Below are 21947 nucleotides of genomic sequence, written 5' to 3' on the forward strand. Positions count from 1 at the left end.
GAGCTGCTTCTGTGTGGGCAACGAGGGCATCGTCATCAGCATAAAGCAGCTCCCGGACAAGATGATTTAAGGTCTTAGTGTGGGCCTTCAGTCACCTTAGGTTGAATAGGCTTCCATCAGTACGGTATTGAATGCAGATACCGTCCTGATCTTCGAGGTCTGCAGTGGCCCTTTGGAGCATCATGCTGAAAAAGACTGTGAATAGGGTAGGAGCGAGAACGCAGCCTTGTTTCACACCATTCTTTATTAGAAAGGGCTCAGAAAGTGCATTGCCACATCTGACCTGGCCGTGCTGATCCTCGTGGAGTGAGATGATCATTATAAGGAACTTGAGGGGACAACCTAAACATTCCAAAATCTGCCACAGACCTTTTCTGCTCACAGTATCGAAAGCCTTGGTGAGGTCAACAAAGGTTACATAGAGACCTTTGTTCTGTTCCCTACACTTCTCTTGCAGTTGCCTGAGAACAAACACCATATCTGTGGTACTCCTGTTAGCTCTGAAACCACACTGACTTTCAGGTAGAATTCCTTCTGCTATAGTGGGTATTAGTCTGTTCAAGAGTATTCTTGCCAGGATTTTGCCAGCAATGGAGAGCAGAGTAATACCCACAACAGGTACACAATTGTACCTGTTCACAATTGAGAACGCATATATCGAAGTGTGTGTGGTGGGGGAGGGAGGGATTCATATGCTTCTCTAGTTTTCCTTGGTCAGTCTGGAAGATGTTCACAGCAGATATATTTCTATCTTTAGAAATAAGTCAAAAATAATGTAATTGTATCTATAAAGAAAACTAAAATACTAAACTAAAAAAAACAAACTACACTCTTTTTCTGTTTTTTTTCCTTTTTTTTTTAATTAGGGAGGGAAAAATATTTTGCATTAAAAAAAGAAATTTCCAATGGGTTTGAAGTACTACAAAGTCCTGGTTTCTTTGCATTTCTCTGAACTAGTTTAAACAGTTAGCCAGCAAATTCAAAAGCAAAGAGAACTTTTTCATTGATAAAGAAAGAGAATTATCAGCAATATACTAATCAATTCTCGCCCCTCCACTCAGCATAAATGTCCCATCAGCAAAGGGAGAGTAGAAGGTAAAACCCACAGACACTCAGAAATTACCATTACAACTCAGCCATCGAAAACCATCTACTTAGCTACCACATCGCTGAATATGGGTAATTGGAGATATATGGCAGGAAAGCATAAGGAACCCACAGAGCGTAGATGGGGGGAGTTTGCATTCCCCCTCTTCATAGTAGCTTTCCTTCTGCACTGTAACCACGAAAAGCCTGAAGCACATCGGCTACTGTGCTTCCGAATGATTACCATTTTGTACAATTAATCACAAGAGCTTCCATTAACAAAATATTAATTTTACAGAGGCGAGCATCGAAAGTTAGGAAACATCAAACAAAGAACCCTATGGAAAAAGAATGGTTTCTGGTGAACACATCATATTACGGTCTTCAATGGCATGATCCTGTACAATTTTTTCCCCATGTACTGCCTCATTGTATATACAGAATAAAGGAGTTCGCTTTGTCAACAGCTGCTCAGTGCTTTGTTTTCCCCTCAGTCTTCAGTATGCAGTCTCATGCTTTATTCAATATAGTCAATTCCTCAAAGCTTTGAAAAGCAAATTATTAATTTTCTAACAGTCTTTTCTCTTGTTTTTATTTCACAAAATACAACAAATATTAATGAATTAGCATTCTCAAAACCGCAAAGTACCATTATAGTCCATTTTCCAATGGGGCATGGACGTACATATTTCATGAAGAAATTTTCATTAATCTAAGATGCTCAAGTTACGGTGACAGGGACCTTTTTAATTTCCACTGTAGACTGCATTATATGTAGTTTAATATTCAAGGCAAATCTTACATTCATCTCAGTTGCAGGTATCAAGACTGAGAAACTCTGAGACTTCAACCTCTAGCAGAAGGAGGAGACATGAGAAACACGACTCCAGCAAGGAATATTCCCAGTAAGGGATGAGTAGTGACCTCTGCAAAGCAAGCCTAGTATACAAGAAGATCTACTCAGCAAATTCCACAGCAGTCTGATACAGAATCTAATTCTCCAGGAAAATAATTAACTAAGCATCATACCATCCATCTTTCAAATGCAATTCCCAGCTCAAAATTTCATCTTCAAAGTTGCTTCATTCCACATCTTCTCTGCTACTCAGCCCTGACACATCCATCTAACTTTTATTATCACTAAAATAACATTCCATAAAAAGTCAGTGTGACTGTATACTTAAGAGATTTCATAAAAATACACCAGTGCCATAATTTTTGTATTTTCTAATGCCTGTGATTTTTCAAAATTTAAGAAAATAATTTTATATGTAATTTTCCTATATTTAAAAAAAAAAAAGGTAAAAAATTCCCACAGTGACAGTGACCTGTGGTTCACATGGGTAACTTGAAAGCAATTTTTTAAACATCTGCCGCTTAAACTAACGCAAAAATCTCAACAGAAATTGGCTGTCAGCATACCACATGTGATTGCTGTGCCTTAATACAATGGGTTTCTTGAATAGTTGTTCATAGTAGTTATCTCACCTCATTGCTCCAGGCCTCTAGCATTCTTTTCCTTACCAAATCTTTACCCATTTCTCACAAGAAATTCTTTACTGTAAGGTGGTGAGGCACTGGAACAGGTTGCCCCCCATCTCTGGAAGTGTTCAAGGCCAGGTCAGATGGGACTATGAGCAATCTGGTCTAGTGGAAAGTGTCCCTGCCCACTGTAGTAGAATTGAAACTAGAATATCTTTAAGTTCCCTTCCAATCCAAGCCATTCTATGATTCTGTATCTCTCGCATAGCCAAACCAGCTTCCTGACCCAATTACAAGTCTACCTTATCACTCAGAATTAGGACTTTCTCCTGCTTCAGAAGGTTCTCCTGAGACCTACAAAGCCTAAGCAGGGTCTTTAGGCTATTTTTCTTGCTCAACCTCTTCCCACATCAACCAGTATTAAACTTCTTTCCAGAAACTCACCATAACTCCAGACCATCAATTCTTTTCTCATTTCTTGGCCCAAGACATTCCTCTCTCTGGATCTTTGTCCAGCAGTTTGGTTCTTCCCAGATAGCCCACTTCTCTACAGATCTCTCTTGTCATCCTTCATTTCCAGTCCCACTCCACTGGTTTTTTTATCAATTCTCCCTACTAAAACCACACAGATTTTCTGCCCTAAATTTTGAGCCTCAGCAAGCAGGTGCCTACTGCTCATCACCATCTTCTTGTCCCAGACAATTTGTTAGTGCCTTACTGCCTGCCTGTCTTCAGCTGACAATCCTTTCAGCCAGTCATCAAGTCCCACTCAGTTTCCCTCCTTCCCGCTTCAGTCCCACTCCTGTCACTGATATATCACCTGCCTTTTGTTCCTTCTACTTTGTCATAGCTTCTTCCTCCACATATCTTAAATGACAGCAGATCACCAGCAGCACACACAACACTGAGTTCTCAGCTGTCAATACAGTGCCTGACTTCATCCCTGCCTTGAGCAACCCATTTCAAGGAGTATCTACTCCCACCAGGGTTGGGGTGTATTTAATTATTCACTGTAGAGGGAGTTTAAACAGTTCATTAACACACAGGAGGCACAAGAGATCTAGCTTATGTAAAATAGTCATCAGACTTTTAGCTACTAAAAGAAAATTTAAACAATCTTCCCTGGGCATGACCAATCTCCATTATTTCAGAAGAATGTTTCTTCATTAAGCTTAAGCAAGAAGAGGCTTTTTGCCTTTTTATTCCTTTCTCTTTTTATTTCTTTTATGTTACCTAGAAGTACACAAGAAAATTAGCTTAATTTTCCTAAAGATATGATTTTTTTTTCTTCCCTGTGTTTGAGCTCAGTAACATCTGAACTCTTCTGGAGGAACTAAAAAATATTATCTCAGACTGATAAAAAAAGACCAAACAAGGGGAAAAAACCAGAAATAGATGCTACTATTTCTAGTAAGTGATTTTTCACATTGCAAGCACTTGACTATAAGCACTTGGAAGCAGGACTCTATAAGGCAGAGCTGCTTGACAACCTTAATTATTGGGAAGTTCTACCAGCCTCCACAGTAACATTTCTATGTGTATAAAGACTCCATGGGAACTGCATTATGATCAGTGTAACAGAGCAGCTCAACACTACCTTGGTTCCACTAATTTCAGGTTTGCTTATGCAAATTAAAACTATTTTTTTAAAAAATCTTTTTTATCATTTTTTGAACTATAAGGAATTATGGAATTGCGAATTTACACATAAGAAAGCAAAGTTCAATACTGAGTTTCATACTTTTACAAAAAACTGAAAGAGAAGAATAATTTTTTTTTTACATTTAAAAGAAAAGTCACACATTGCTGTGTTCCCTGGTAGTATTTCACCAACAAATGACACAAATATTTAGAAGCTGTTCCAAGCATATGATAATAAATAAGACAAATAAAACTAAGAGTTGAAAACAAACAATGTATTTGATGCAAGAAGATGCAGAGGCATTGCCTCTGCAATACTGAGGAACCTGTCCTCCTGTTCAGGAGTAATGACAGATATCAGCTCCACCTTTAAAATAGTGTGATCCAATTTGGATGAAATTATTTTTGAAAGGGAACTCTGCCATTAGTTAACCATGATAAAAATCTTCAAGGAAAAGCTTACACTTCAAAGGAAAGCTTTAGATTAGTTTCATATTAGTTTCCAGTAGTCAAAAAATATTTAAGAAAAAGGTCACTTCAGTCAAACAAATATCAAGATTTGTTCACAGATCTGCATAATGCAGCTGCAGGTCAGCACTGCAGTCACTGAGACAGCAACTCAGAAACTACATATATACCACAGTGCAGAAACTATTGCATTATACTGAAATCTGTGCACTGCAGATTCAAAGTTGGGGTTTTTTCCCTCCTTCCTGACTACTTAGCCAGAATAACACTGGTCTCATGGATAAAAATTTTCAGTTTTATCTTCACTTACGCATTTTGTATTTCAACTTCATGTTTAAGGTTTTTTTCTTGAATTATGTTTAAAAAGACTAAATTATTCAGAGGTTTCACAAATTTGAAAGAAATTAGAATTAACTGAACTTCTAAATTATCAAAAATTGGCAATATTGAAAGAAATTAGGATATATAATTAGTTAATAGGCATGGGCAAACCTCAGTGCAAAGGTAGATACTATTACGTACAGGTTGGGGAAACTTGCTGGAAATATTACATCTGTTCTTTATCAGGCTGCATTGCCTGAAGAAAGGAAATACAGCAACTCTAGCTTGAACTTAAATGGTGGTAATATTTATAGCAGAACATCTTTTTGCTAACAGGGTTCAGCAGAGCCAAGTTTCCTCTCTGAAGTATCTGGCAATAATGCAGCTCACACGTTATATAATGCCACAAGCACTTACGTAAGTGCTTTTTCTCAGAAATTCTACACAGGAAAATAAGGATCCAAAATTCCATTGTATAGGTAGATAATTAGAGTCAGAACAAACGAATGACTTGTCCTGGGATATTGTTGTGAGTCAACAAACAGTAAAAAGTCCACATCTCTGGACCTTTAGCTTATGATTTTAACACTGATCTTCCTGTAAGTTTAGCTCTTGTTCACTGCAAGTAAAAAGATCACTCTTTGGGGAAAAAAACAGAGCCAATTGTCCCAAAATATTTTTTTTTGTGGAAAGTGGGGAAGCGGAACTATAGCAAAGTCCTGATATTTTCTTAATAGGGGTAGCCAACCAAATAAGGTATAAACACTAATCTACTGACTACACTGACTTTGTGAATTTATGATCTCAGTGTTAAATTAATTAAGCTACAGTCAGAAAACTGGAAGACTAACTAATGAATATGACACAGTTCTGCTCTCCTCTTACATTACATAAATTCAGCTAAGAGCTGACTGCATTTTGAAAAAGCCATGCCCTGTGAATGAACTCTACTCATCTGTTATTTTTACATGCACATCTTAGCCCCAGGGTGGTTAACCTATTTGTCTTCATTCAGAAAGAATTAGTGAGTTGTTTGAAAACATAGAGCAATATTGCAATATGAAAAGGTGACATTCCAGCTCTATTCCTAACAGCATATTTACTCAGAACATTTGATAGAAAACTTACTTTTCCCTAAGGTTTTAACCATAGAGTAGACAGTATACAGAAGCCTATCCTTCAGCATCCTGATGAACATCATTCTCTGGTAAGGGATCCATCTGAGGAACTCCACATCCTTAGAAAAAGCATTCCTCAGCTAGATTAAATAGTTTGTTTGGTATCACTCTAAGCAGCTTCACAAAAATAACTTCAGCTCTCCACAGTCCTAACTATTGTAAAAGGTGTAAGTTGCTGCATTCTTTAAGAGTTGTAGAAAACAGCAGCTATAACATGACACTGCATTCGATATGAAAAAATTTACAATTTATAATATATGCATTATTAGATGTATACTTATAATATATGTATTACTTTCAAATTTAATGTCTATTCAAGTTATTTTTCTAAATGGCCTAATGGATTAAGACAATAAGAAGCAGCTTTCATGAAAAATATTCACTTATTTGTAACTGGCTAATACAGTTTTTATCAATTATTTGAATTTTCATAAAAGTTTCATTGCTTTATGACAGTAATATAATTACTGAATAGGTAGGGAAAAAAAAAACATATTTTTATGATTAGGAAGGTACATAGTTTATCAGCTCTTAATTTAGTCTTGAAAAACATCTGTTTATAAAAATGTGTGAGTGCATGTAAGAGCAAAATTAATTTGCTGAAACCTTGCTTCCTCTTACTGTCAAACCAGAGTCGTATAACTGAAATAGGCTTAATAAATACTCATTAAAGCCTAGCTCTAAATCATGTTACGACTATACTTCAGTGTCATTTCTCTCTACACTGAAAATATAATTTCTTTTTAGTATACTAATATTTTGCATGGCAGAGGAAGTATACACATTAACATCACGTGTTGACAAAACTCAGTCTCTGCAGACAGCATCACGCATCTTGCTGCATCAAACTACATGTGACAGCCTTGAGAATCAACAGTTGATGCACAAACCTAAATAATATAAAAAGCTGAGCTGATTTACTAATTAGAGGGCAGGAAGTATAAGTTCAGGCATATGCCTACAGAGATACTATTTGGAGCAAAATTCAACTTCAGCAACCCAATTCAATAATGCAATGAAACCCAATGTCTTTAAATAAAACCTTTTCATGAATCAGATTTCTCATTAATTTAGTCCACAATAAGTTGTTTTTCCACTGAGTCGAATTGCAATTCTCCTAAAAGTAGTTATTTAAAATAATTTTTAAATGCAAAGATGATGAGAAAGTTGACAGAATATGTAATTACAAAAAATAACTCATTTAATGAGTTACTGAGCTTCTAAGTAGAAGTTACAATTATATTCTAATAATTATATTCTCATTTTCCTATGTGTTTCCAAAAGTGGAAGAACATTTTCAATTGTATAATTAAAGTCTTATTAAGCTATTCACTTTTTTCTAAATATTGTAAAAAAAAATTAAAAATAATGTCTCATAGTAAAAACAAAAAAGTTAATAATAGTGAATAAAACAATGTTATATGCAGATATCATGGAATATCCTGAGTTGGAAGGGACTCACAAGGATTGTGAAGTCCAACTCTTGGCCCTGCACAGGACAGCCCCATATGCCTGAGGGCATTGTCCAAGTGCTCCTTGAGTCTGTTAGCCTTAGTGTTTTCGCCACTTCCCTGGGGAGCCTGTTCCAGTGCCAAATAATCCTTGGGTGAAGAATCTTTTCCAATATTTAACTTAAACCTGCCCTGACACAACCTCAGGCCATTCCCTTGGGTCCTGTCACTGGTCACCACAGAGAAGAGATCAGTGTCTGCCCCTCCTCTTCTCCTCACGAGGAAGTTGTAGACTGCAGTGAGGTCTCCCCTCAGTCTCCACTTCTCCAGGCTGAACAGAACAAATGACTGTTCATAGGGCTGTTCATCAGCCACTCCTCATAGGGCTTCACCTCTCGACCCTTCACCATCTTTGTGGCCCTCCCAGATCTGAAAAAGTTTTTGATAAACTCAAAACAGCTCTTGTTTAGAGATTCTATTTTTAGGTTGTTTTGCCAAATCACTACAGCTGATTTTTCAAAAGCCTCCAGCAGAATTGTTTTCTTCTTATTTTGAACTTCCTTTACCATAAAGAATAGTTCAGGTGTTAGCAACACCAAGAATTCCAAAAGAAATTCATGTTAATGTGTGGAAGAGTTTCATCACAGAAAGAATGGGAGATACTTAGATGAAAAAAGTTATTTAAACCAGTGATAAGAACCAGCTACCACAGAAATTTTTAAAATATTTCAACTATATTCAATATTAAGTATTTTAATTATATTTAATTATGATGTGTCAGTAGCTCTACATATTAAACTGTACATAATCCTAATAAAATTATGGTAACAAGCTTTAATTTATATGTAACAGCATTGTTAACCTCAGAACACTCAAAGGGATTCTAAACATCTCAATTGTGCAATTTGGACAGATTTTTTTTTTTCAGTGTTTCCTTGTTTTCATGATTAGTAAATTTTTCAACTTCTATTCCATTACTGAAATGGACACAAATTAGGTTAGCCATATATTGAAGTCGCACTTTCCAGACCTTCAGTGTCCTGTGTTGCAAAATAGTATAAAAAGAACAGTTTAAACACCTTAAGTTTTACTTCTGGGAGGTGGAAATGTAAACCACACTTTATTACAACACTTTCTGTAACTGGTTTTTTTTTCTATAGAAGAACCGTACAGGTATTGTTACATAACTTACCAAATATCTTTCTGAAGAGACACTGACTAAAATAAGATCATCTCCAACACGCACTTTTTCTCCTTCTGATCGTTGCTTGGAAGCAGGATGTATGGTCCACCAGCATGCCTCACCTATATCAATATTAAGTAAGGAAATAAATGAGAAAGAAAAGGCCCAATCTTACAGACATTACTTTCACACCTATCTCAGCCCTAAAGTTTGATCCAGTTTTCAGTTTGTTAAATCAAATGTTCATGTGTTTTCAGTAACTACTATCACTCCTGCACCACCTTGTCAGAAACTCAGCTGGAAATAGTACACATAAGAAGACAACTAAGACCTCTGGAACAGTGATGCCAAGAGTAAGGAGGCAGCTCTGTGTTCTTTAGGCAACCTGGTCCAGGCTGCTTTTGCTAAAGATTCACAGTCACCTTCTTAACAGATTCTGAAAAAGACATCAAAGAATATTCTGCTGAGAATTAGGACAAAGAAACAGAGCAAACCATCACTAAGGGCAATGAAAATAACCATTTACAATACTGCTTAAAATGATATTTGATAGATCTCATAAATTCAAATTCAAATCTGTTCTTCAACTTGTACTGATTGCTAGTGTCTCTAATATTTATGAGTCAAAAATTCTGTTCCCACAACAAACCTTACTTTCTGATATGCTTCCTGAACAAAAAGCTTGCTTTTCAGAAGAGAACTCTTTGATCTTGAAATTGGTCAACTATTGCAGTTTTTAGCCTTACTACTCCTAGTTAGAAGAAGACTTTAAAAAACAAGCAAACTTACATCTAACTACAATTACACCAAATCGATTGCATTGCAAGAAGCAGTATTAGTCTTTAAAAAATTAAAATAAATCCAAGTCACCAATAGTTTAAAGCTTTAATAGAATTTTTATTAAAATAATACATTTTTAAAAAAAATTTCAGTGAAAGGCTTCTACAGGAATTAAAACTTGGGAATATTCCTTTAGTTATATTCACTAATATAAATTTATATTTAAATATAAGTAGACATATTTATATCTCATAGAAAAGAAATTAAATAACCTATTAGAAAACATAAAGATACTGAATATTTAAACAAGAAAATATTGTTTGGTTTCTTTAGGTCTTAAAAAAATCTTACTTTTTATGAGATTTATCCATAGGTCTCTTCTGATTTTAGACTGAAAGTATTCTTCATTATCTAGTCTTTTTAACTAACGTTTACCTGTTGTGTCCTCTTGCAATCCTACGTCAAATGCCAGCTTATCCATTGAAGATCGAGATGTAGAGAGGCAGCATAGATACTATCAAAAGAAAAAAGCGTACAGAACTTGTTCTGCTCACTTCTGATAATCCACTAAAATATAAAAACCTACTAACACAGGATTAACTATTCTTAGATTATCCCCACTAGTTACTTTCAAGAATGTGTATACCTGATAACCGAATGGCACTCAAGGAGACTTGACAAAGATATATGTTCTAAAATAACCTCTCAATCTATCCAAGCTATCTTTCCACTGAGACAGGAAATAGTGAGAGTGAAAATAAAGGAATTAGTTGAATCACATTTCAACTCCATGAAGCCTCATCTGTAGTTAAGGAGTTTGGAACCTATATAATTCATCAAGGAACTGAAGACTAAGACTTCTGTCTAAAATACATGCAAGAAGGAACTTCCTTTTCCATTCAGCCTTCAAATATGCTCAGGTTGACAGCAAGATGCCAGCTGTTGCTTCAGTCAAAGCTTATGCAATATGGAATATTCAAGGCAAAAGGAATGAGAATTCACCAACAGACTGATGAACAGAAGATTCATCACTGTGGGAGCCAGACTTAGTTTTAGCACTTGCCCAGATACAACCAGCTCAGTTTTGTATTTCCAAGCATCTACCCTTCACAAAGGTTTCCAGTAACCATGAGTAAAACGCCTCTTTGATGTGAATAACTCTCCAGATATCAGTAAGTGGCAGTAGGGTGGGCACTTTCAAACATAACTTTCATACAGAAAAGAAATCATTGCTGCTCACAACTCCTGTTACATACCATGCCGCTGTAGGAATGGCGCAGCAAGATTGCATGCCCGTAGAGTAGCGTTCGGTGACCACCACCTTGTGCAGACTGAAAGATAAAAAGAAATAATATAGTGGTATGTCATAATAAAATGAGGCCTTTTGAGAAAGAAAGGAAGAAAAATGAGAGAAAATTGAGTACTTTGTACCATCACCTATTTGGTATAAAATATGTTCTAGAATCTTGAATCCTTCCTCCTTGGGCTGAAAGCAGGCAGTTCTAGAGAAGAGCAGCTTTGATGTGTCATACTACCTTCTACACACTTACGTATTGTTAAATCTCTCCATATTCACCTATTTTCCCTCTAAATTATTTACTTTTATATAAAGATATGCAGAGTGAGGACATTCTGAAATATTCCCCCTATTTTGCCAGAAAGTATTAATCAAGCACATTGAAGAACATCAGCCTGTAGACTCCTTGTCCTCCGCTGCTTATCAGACAGAATTCTTTATCTGCTAGGACAGGTAAGCTAACTCAAAAGTATTTGGGGATTATGAAAAGTCAGAAATCATGCCCAAGTAATTGTTCCTCTTGAGAAACGCAGCATGAATTTCGAGTGAAAAAAAATTAAAAGTAATAAAATTCACTTTTATCCTAAGAAACTACAACCACAATTTCCACAATTTTCAATACAGTTTCTACTAATCAATAATCAGTTTAACTACTCATGAAAGAATAAATAAATCTTGTTAAAGCATGAGCAATGCTTCAACTTTTGCTGAAGATTTACATATTCCTTAGACTGGGATGCAGAAGACTGGCACTGGACAGGAGCAGAGATTGTCTGACAAGACACTGTCAAGAGCCTAAGCTCATATTTGACAGAACAACTCATGTAACATTATGCACACCACACCCATCAAGAAGTATTGATAAATACATATTTTATGAGTCTATAAATGTGACAATTCCACGAGCAGCATTATTCTTTCACATAGGATTCCTAATTTAATCTCTCAAATACAGTATTTATATCCCTTCTTCTACCACAGTAGACTGACCTTCTGTTTGATTGGAGCATCAGATTCATTACAGAATAAACTAGACACTATCATACTATCTCATGTCTCTGGCAACTACACTTCAGTGCTGAAGATCAGTTTAACTGGCTATGATGGTAACACACAATTATTTCCCCTCCTTGTTTACTCATTGCCTTGCTTTATCTTTTATGCATTTGCATTTGTTGATCTTTGAGTTACTTGGTCAAGAAAAACATAATAGGAATAGGTGGTGAAAAAGTGAGCACTTAAAAAATAATAATTTTAGCACTTTTAAGAAACTGCCAAAAGTTTCAGACTTTTATCTTTATTGAGAAAAGAGCACTTTGATGGACACAAGGTATATTTTGACTTTAAGCAAACTGCATAGCAGTCAAAATGCAGGGAGGAACATTCAGTAATCTCTCTGGAAGACTGAATGACATGAATTTGTACTGAGAAAGAATCAAAGTCATGGAGTTTGTCACAGACACAGTCTTGACAGTAAGATATGAAGGCTTAGCTTTGAACTACCATTAATACCACCCCATTTTCCAAAGGCACAAGGAAAGAACAAGACATTTGATAATGTCAGGCCCACTGTGCCAAAGACGAATGTCTGCTGCTCATCACACTGGGGAAAAGAGAAAAAAATGCTGTGAACATACTGCCCTACCAGCATTTCACCAATATTTTAATCAAAATTATTCTGTGTTACTATTCATAAATTTGATATAACATAAAGATTTAGTTGCCTTTTGTACAAAAGATGAGAGGAGTAGTGTGACCAACAAAATCACAGCAATGTTAGTTTGCCCTTACTTTGGCCATATTGGTTTGTCTGTCTAGCACTTATTTTGTTAAATGCTCCCTTGTAGCTGAACAGTAAAAAGGTTGGCTCAAAACAACTTCAATCACTCCTGTGAAAAATTGCAGAGTGGTTTTAGAAAATTTTTCTACGAGGACTAAAGTAATTCTTTTTAACCAATATTATTTTGCCCATTAAAAAATCCAAGCAAGTTTGCTGTTAGTTTCTTTGATGGAAAACAGAGTTGCAAAAAAACATTTTAAGAATTTCCCACCCAGAGGTTTCTGAGAGGAAATCATAATTAAACCATCCATGCTGGGGGGGTGAATTGAAAAGATGACAAAGAAAAATACAGAAAGGCTAGAAAAGAAAGCTGGTTCTATAAAACTGCCTTCCATTTCCTTCCATTTTGGAGCTTGTCTTCCAGGATATGTACATACCTATAAGTTCATTTCCTATTTTAATGGCTCATTTCATAACTAAATACTCAGCATTTATCTTTATGCCAGAAACTGCATAGGAAGTAGCGGTTGGACCATGATTGTCTACTGAAAGAATCCTTGATTTTCAAAATGATCCATTCTATTTCCAGCAGAGAGCTGCAAATTTTCCACATGTTAAAAAAAAATTAAAATAAATTTAAAAGTTAACAACTGGACTATTATGGCAAAGTTGCAAAATCCAAGATGAAATCTGCCACTGAAGTTTTACCAAGTTTCTACTAATATTGCAATAATAAAAAAATTTCAGAAAACTCTGCAAGTAAGACTTCTTGGAAGCCACAGTGCTGACTAATTCAATCCATTACGCCCACAGATTTTTGCACAAATATATGAATGGCATTATAACGCAAGCAATTTGCTAACAACTACATTATTTATCATGAGCCTTATTTTCTTTATGTTTTTAATTTCCAATTTTCAGAGTAATTTCTAAGTTTAACAATACATTCCTCGAATAAAACCAGCATGGACAAAAATATATTTGTGTTCAAAGAAGAACTCACCACTGAAGTTCTTCCATTCAGGAGGATCAATTATAGTAACACAAAACTCTTCTTATTTTATCCCCCAAGAATCTGGGATTTAGAGTAAGACTTGAAAAGCCTTCAGAACTGGCAAACACTAAAGACAATAAATTGAGATTGAAAGCACATGGGGCAAATTTACAACAATTGTGAAAACTTCACATAAACTGCCCATCTCTAATCCAATATTTCTGCAGCTGGAATACAAGATTAATTTGGAGTCATCTAATAAATGATAAGTCATTTCCAAGGAAAAGGCAGTTGAGGATATAACAACAAGAATTAGAGCTAAAGAAATTAGCATTCAAAATATATAAACAGCTTTCAAGGTCAATACATTGCTAAACCAGGCAATGAGACTAGATTACTAAGATCTGAGCTATTTAATTTGATGTAAAGAGTGTTATCTTGAAACAAAAATAAAGGAAAATAAGTTAAAATTGGGAAATATTTATTTTTCCTTGTTATCTTAATAGAAAGAGAATTAAAACACCAAAAGGCACTCAAACACTACAACCTGTAAACTATGTAGTAAACTGTGCAAACAATGGAAGTACCATGACATGAAATAACATATTTATAATTAGATTGAATGAAAAAATATCTATTTTACTGTGAATACCAATGCTACAGTAAGATATGTTATACTTGACTTAAAAAAACCTTTTATATCTGTGTAATTTTGTATATACTTGACTGTCATAGATACAGACATGTAATCATCTGACAGAACAAACAATTCACACAGTAGCACCTGCACTGCTGTGCCTACGGCTGCACTGCTACACTCCTGGATTCACATGAGAAGCTGCAGGAAATTAATCAAGGTGACATCAAATAAGTGTTTTGGAACCATCTGTGCTTCTGGGAACCTCAAAATGAGACTTTTTAGAGGCTGGTGAATAGCTTTGTGGCATCCATGATTTCGAGTCAGATAGCCATTACCTTTCTATTCTTTTCAAAAGAACAGCCTTATTTCTACTAGAGTAAAACATTTCTTAGACCAGTGAGTACTCTACTGCAAGTAAATGCTCATGTTTCTTTGCTGACTTTTCTTCACAGGTCTACACAATCTTCAAATGTGTGAGAAAAGGAAAACAGCTAAGAGCTTCAGGGAGGTACCAGAGAAAGACAATCACGCAAAAGCATGTACTTAAGACAGTTACTTCAGCTTGTGTACAGACAAAGTTTCTGTAACATTGTCATTATTCAGAAATCCAGTGCTTGAGAAAGCATGACAGCAATTGCATTTAGCACATGGCTATTCAAACAAATCTAGTCACCCACGAAAGCAATTTAAAAATACTGAATGTGTCACAAGAACACAGGAACTGATTCACACTCTAGAAAAAGTCATACGAGATAACGCAGTGACTTTTTAAAACAATGTAATGGCTTTTCCTGCTTCATTCCATCATGGGTCCGTATCAGTGGAATGGAATTACTGAAATGTGCTATAGGGAAAATGACAGTACAAAGAGTAAATTGTAGGGAAAAATAGCTTTGATGGACTAAAAAGATAAAAATTCTAAAAAAAAATCAAATGAAAAAATAAATGACAAGACATCAGTAGCAAATCCTTCAAAAATGCAATCCATATAACTTACTGTAATGGTAAATCATGACCTAATTGCAATCAGCTGCTCAGCCTCGTATTTCCTCTGCACCCCAGATGCAGCCCTAGCACTCTAGATGGAACTTAGGACCACTCAATATTTGCTCTAAATGGGTTTCTAAAAAAATACTACACAACTACTTTCATGGCACTGAACACTTTTAATATGGGAAAGCATGTACAGAAGCTGTACGGTAAAAGAAGCAACATGCTCCCTGTTTTTCTTCAAAAGTGTTTTCCAAGGCAAATACTGCAAGATAACATCAAAAAATTCAAATATGACTTTTATGTATTAGTATGTGACTGTAAAATTAGTGGCTGTTTCATATGTACACTGGAGTAAAACAATGTCCCTTAAAGCACTGAGTACTCACACTTCATTAAAATGAAGCACACTAATGTTGGCCAACTTAAGCATAAAACAGATGCTAGAGACAACAGCATGTTAAACAGAGGACACCTATCCATAAAAACACTTGTAAATATAAATGCAAAGGCATTATTTTCTCCATCATGAGTATGATCTAAGTTTCATGAAGTTCAGTAGTTTATTTCTAACATTTGTACTGTTAGAAAACTACAAAATTATGAAAAAAAATTCTATTTCTAAATCTAGATTTAAAATTAAATGTATAAGCAGAAGTATGGAATTAAACACAGAATGTACTACAGTTACCTGCTATGAACCCTTTTAAATTAAAAACCATCACCACCACAAAAATAAACCAAGCAGGAAACTGCACCCACCAGTGATGGAAGCTCTCCGGAATTATATGTAAAAAAACTACGTTTCTCCAGTGATGGAACCTTCTCCAGCTCCCTTCCCTGGGACCCACATTGCAGCTGTCAAATTTTTCATGCAGGAGAATTCATTACATTCTGAAGTTGTGGTTTTGATCCATTAGGAAGAAAAGTCAAATAGGAAATCTGAGTCTGACCACATGTATTGGCTTGAAAAAAATCAACTACCACATATTTTGAGTAAAACTACATTTAGGCCCTGGACTATGCTGTTCCCAGTCAGAAACAACCTGTGTCAAGATCAGGGATGTAAGGCTGTTGGCATCAATGCCTTTATCAAGATGCTGATGAAAGTTTTTTAACCAGCAGGCTAATATAAGTATTTAATCTCAGCTAGTTCTTTAAAAAGAAAACTGCGAATGCAGTTCTTCAGGAACTTCTTTCATTAAAGGTCTCCATTTAAGCAACCTTAAGATACAGTGAAAACTACTGGAAGAATGTGGAATAAATGCAGATCTTGAAAGCTTTTGAATTATCCCTCAGGAGAAGGCAGAATTAGCAAGGAAGTGAAAGAAATCAGGAAGAGACTAAAAGGAACTGTGAGGAACAGGAGGGAAGGATGTCCCACAGTCTAAAACCATCTCACTGTGGTTCTACACAGAAATATTTGCATGGTACAACCATTTACATAGAGGAGATGATACTCAAAATATTTCCATAGCAATGTAAAAACTACTCAGTTATTGCTTTAATTATTAATATGCAGTTTCTTAATCTGTTCTAGAACAATGTTGATGGAGGCCAGTATTTATCTAAAATTGGCAATTATGCAATCCTACAAGCTGCCTAGAATAGGAGACCACCACAGGTTGATGAGACCTCTTATTCCCCACAATTACACATGGTCTAAATTTTTTAACACTGAGTGCAAGTTAGATGACTAACGAGAGCTTCTTGCTGACACTAGGAAACAGCCAGCTGGAAAATACAGGAAGGCCTGTTCTCTTAATACCACCATGATCCATTACAGTCTACGAAAAACTAAAAAATAATTCTTGATGTGGTAGGTTGACCTTGGCTGGATGCCAAGTGTCCAAGTCACTCCCCCTTCTCAGCTGAACAGGGGAGAGAAAGTAAGATGGAAAACAACTTGTAGGTCAAGATAAGGCAGTTTGCTAAACCCAAAGTGAAAAGTCATGCATGTGCACAAGTAAAGGAAAAAACCCAAAGATTTTATTTGCTACTTCCTTGCATCAGGCAATGTCTGGCCACTTCCCAAGAAGCATGGCTAAAGCACATGTAGTGGTTGCTCCAGAAGGCAAATGTAAATAATGAATATCTCCACTTCCTCCTTTTCTTAGCTTTTATATCTGAGCTGACATCATATGGTATGGAATATCCCTTTGGTCAGTTTGGGTCAGCTGTCCTAGCTGTGTCCCCTCCAAAGATCTTGCCCACCCCCAGTCTACTGATGGAGGGGCAGAATGCTGGAGAAACAGTGCTGATGCTGTGCCAGCACTGCTCAGCGGTAGCCAAAACACCGGTGTATCACTGACACTTTTCCAGATACCAATGCAAAGCACAGCACTGTGAGGGCTGCTGTTGAGAAAATCTTAGATGATGCAGGACATATTCTGCATCAGGCCTGCTTGCACAATCCGGCCTGCGTGCCGGACGGCAGGGACCTGTGTTCTCCAGCAGCAGATGTGTGTCCTTGAGCAGCAGATATCAGAAAGCTGCATAGAGGAAAACAAAGAAGGAGGTTGTTATCCAGGATGTGAGAAACCAGAAGATGGGGGGGCCTGAAAATGTGCCTTGACTAATAGAGCCAATAAAGTTACAGATATAGTGTGTGAAAGTGAATGTAACCAATAGAAAGTTAGAACAGAGCGTGTGAACCCTGTAGGACCCTTGATAATGTGTGTATTTTTGGAATAAAGTTAGAGCATTGCCTGTACCTCTATGAGGATGTGTCTCTGACTCTCGAGCTCGTTTTTTGCATCTTCTCCTTTTATCTGGCGCCCGAAAAGGTGATAAAAAGCGCGAAACGGTAGAAGAATGCGGTTAGCCGGTTGATCTCCTTGCGGTGAGACGCGGTCGGAGACGCGAGAGGCTGAGCCGGTTGATCTCCTTGCGGTGAGACGCGGTGGGAGACGTGAGAGGCTGATAGAAGCTGGACAGAGGCGTTTCGGTCGTGGGCCAGTCGGCGCGAACCGAGGTAGGAAGGGTCGCTACCTTCCCCCTGTCATTTGCTGCAAGCATGGAATCGGAGTTTGCTGCAGCTAAAAAGCTGCTGTTAGCTATCCTTGCTAAGCAAGGTGAAACAGTAGCTGAGAAGGTGTTTGACAAGCTTATTGCTTGGACCTGTGAAAACGGTTTCTTTAAAGTGCCCCCTCTCCTTTTCGCCTTTGAGGAATGGCGGGGTTTGGGAGATAGACTTTGGGACTTGAAAACCCTCGCTGCTACTGCGAAACTTCTCGGCCGTGTAGTCATCCTGCTGAAGGGGGGAGTGCGTCGCGGCCTGGCACACACTGCCCCGACCGAACCGTGTGAATTCGAACCGTGGCCGCCGCCACCCCGTGCAGAATCGTGGTGCAGACGAACACCAGAGAGACGCTATGACCGGAAGACTCTCACGGCGTAGCAGAGTAGGGCGAGGCAGCACCGCGGGGGTAAAGCAGGAGTACCCGAGAGCCGGCAGGAGAGCAGCCCGGCCGCAGCGGTGCAAGAAAAAAAAAAAAAAAAAAAAAAAAAAAAACCAACAACAAACCAGGAGCGGCCCCAGAGGGAAACAGGGATGGAGCAACCCCGGAAAAGTATCACTTCTTGTTGAGAAGGGGAGCAGGCTAGAAGGCTGCTTTCCCGTGTTTCTGTTAACTCTCGTGTTGACTCTGTTGTCTGTCCGGTGTGTCGTTGGGCGCTCACGGTGTTGTTAAAAGCGAAATCTCTCTCTTTAGTCCTTCTACTCACTCGTAGGTAACTTAAACCCAAAGACTTGCGTTTACCTGCAAGCTAGTCTGCAGACAGTTTTAGGGAATTTTTCCGGGAAATGAGTATTTGTACGAAAATCTTAGTGAAATGCCTTATTCTTAGCTGTATTTTACCCCTATAAAACCTTTCTGAAAAAACATCGTATTCAGAAAACAAACAAACAAAAAAAAGCAGGGTTTTGACAAAAAGGATAAAAAGCCCTCTTGCAAAACTTTGCCTTTGCCTTAGCAGATAAAGAGATAAGGTGTTAGTGGCTCACACAATAGAGATAGTTTGTTGCCGAGCAACTGAGTAGGAGACCTCCTCTGGCCGAACTCAAAAAAAAAAAAAAAAAAAAAAAAAAAAAAGGGGGGGTGTAGAACCCTCCTGCTTTATAGAGGCTGCAACTTTGCAATCTTCTGATTGGGGAAAATTTGAAATTCTTTTGTGAAAATTGTTTAATAGTCTAGGCTCTATTTTGCAGAAATTCCACAGATTCATTCTGTAATCCGAACCCGTGAGATTAAACACTCCTGTTCATCTATTCCAACTTGGAGATTACATCTACATTCAACAGTAGGATGCTGACCCCCTGTATGCTGACTGCAAAGAGATTATGATTACCTGCAACCACGGCATAGCATGCAAGTGACCCTGGCTGACCCAATGAAGCAGGAACAGCTAGAGCCTATTCTGATCTCTTCACTAAAAATGGATATGGTTGCAAAGATATTATTGTCTACCCTTTTACTATTAGTCCTTTATTGTAGATATTCTATGTTGTTTTCCTTGTTTTTCATCAATATGCTGCTTAACTTGTTCAACAATGGCATGGTCCAACCACAGACCATGCGGTGGGAATGTATTTGTGCTTAACTGGATGATGCAAACGCTGATAGACGGGAACTTCATCCCTGACACAACCATCTTGTATAACTTGAGATTAATTGGCATTTTGCTATTAGTTGACAACTCTCCAAAAACATTTGACAGAAACAGTGAAAAAGAAGATGATGATAAGACAGACCCCTGAGATACAGCATGCCACAGGCAAATCATATAAAGACCTGTCCTTGCACAGGACACTAAGTTCAAAGTCAACAAAGCTAAGCTTTTTATTTATGCAACAACTAACCTAACAGTTTAATTTCAGTACAAAAAAAAAAAAAAAAAAAAAAAAAAAGGGGGGGGGGAGAGTGAGGAAAGATAAGTTCATGAAATGGTCTTGCTGACTGTTACTTGAGGTTGCTTGCCTAAATAGCCAGAATTGTTTTAAACATGGTGGAGAAGAGGAGCTTTTGAAGTTTTTGTAGTGACTATTGACAAGTTCTCTTTGAAGTCCAAAAGCCCATTTGCATAGAGAAGTGTGTGTTTTGCTTTAAAAATATGAGTATATATTTATCTTTAAACTATAAGAATGTTTGTATGTATTTGGGTTTTGAATTGAACGTGAAGCAGAAATATGTTTATGTTTTCCAAGTTATACTTTCATAAAAACAAGAAATGCATAATTAGATCTTACTCAGATGAGGGCAAAACACAAGAATGATAATTTCTCAGTTCACAACCAGAAAACACAGCAAAATACAACTCAAAAGTATGTTTGTGTGAGAGCATGAAGTGATGGCCATCACGCATGAAAGTTGTGTGAATGTATGGATATGAATGTATGAATATATGATTATTAATATATTCTGGTTTTGCTCACAAATGCGTAAACCATATTACCTTACATATGCATAAGCACCTTTGGATAAAGAGTGGGAGGCACATAACCCTGAGTTAAATGAAGTTTCATTTGCAAAATAAAAGTTCTCAAGAACCACATGGAACAAAGAGATGAACCAAGCAAAAGACCATCAGTCAGGCCTGGATTGTGCAAAAGAAAAAGGGGGAATTGTTGAGAAAATCTTAGATGATGCAGGACATATTCTGCATCAGGCCTGCTTGCACAATCCGGCCTGCGTGCCGGACGGCAGGGACCTGTGTTCTCCAGCAGCAGATGTGTGTCCTTGAGCAGCAGATATCAGAAAGCTGCATAGAGGAAAACAAAGAAGGAGGTTGTTATCCAGGATGTGAGAAACCAGAAGATGGGGGGGCCTGAAAATGTGCCTTGACTAATAGAGCCAATAAAGTTACAGATATAGTGTGTGAAAGTGAATGTAACCAATAGAAAGTTAGAACAGAGCGTGTGAACCCTGTAGGACCCTTGATAATGTGTGTATTTTTGGAATAAAGTTAGAGCATTGCCTGTACCTCTATGAGGATGTGTCTCTGACTCTCGAGCTCGTTTTTTGCATCTTCTCCTTTTAGGTTGCTATGAGGAAAATGAACTCTATCTGAACTAGACTTAATACACTTCATGACAAAATACAAACTCAGATTAATTTAGCGTAAGGCAACTAAACAGCTAGTGGAGAGGAGAAGCCCCTTTTGGTAATAATTCAGCCCACCTAAAATCTGAGCATTCTGTTTATGGTTACACAGGGAGCTCAGAATATCCATGGCTGTTAAGTCTGGCATTTCAGTCTTGTGAGATGAATGCCAAACAAAGAGTCCAGAAAATCCCAAGCAGTGGTGAAACCAGAGTGTGTGGAAACAGGCTGAATCACTGCAGAGCTTGTGAAGTAACCCTGAAACAGAGCTAGAAGGCTTGTGAGACAAGATTAGGCAGGCAAAACTAAACAGCTAACACTTGGAATGCAAATGCTGGTAAATTAAATCTTCAGTAGCATCAGAGAACTCAAAAATGCTGCAAGCAGCAAAGACTACAAACAAAGCTAGAGAGTGAGCCAAGAAGTTTTACATGTTCTTCTTGCTCATAGAAGTATCCATTTTCTTTAAAAATCTTGACACAAAACAGACGGAATTCTCTTTACTAATTAACATCATCCAGGCCCAGAAGCCTTGAATTCTTTTACCAAAAAACA

General features: G+C 37.2%; 1 protein-coding gene across 4 annotated transcripts in view; it reads right to left on the reverse strand.

The window, feature by feature from the left end:
- Nucleotides 1–21947, reverse strand: part of RYR2 (ryanodine receptor 2) — a 394356-nt gene that overhangs the window by 220406 nt on the left and 152003 nt on the right. For all 4 annotated transcript variants that reach the window (XM_064648733.1, XM_064648734.1, XM_064648732.1 and 1 more), the window contains 3 exons: nt 10847–10921; nt 10026–10104; nt 8820–8932 (listed from right to left, as the gene is read on the reverse strand). In XM_064648733.1, the coding sequence (XP_064504803.1) occupies nt 8820–8932; nt 10026–10104; nt 10847–10921 (267 nt within the window). The remainder of the gene's footprint in view (nt 1–8819; nt 8933–10025; nt 10105–10846; nt 10922–21947) is intronic.

Source organism: Pseudopipra pipra, chromosome 3, assembly GCF_036250125.1.
Source record: "Pseudopipra pipra isolate bDixPip1 chromosome 3, bDixPip1.hap1, whole genome shotgun sequence".
NCBI lineage: Eukaryota > Metazoa > Chordata > Aves > Passeriformes > Pipridae > Pseudopipra > Pseudopipra pipra.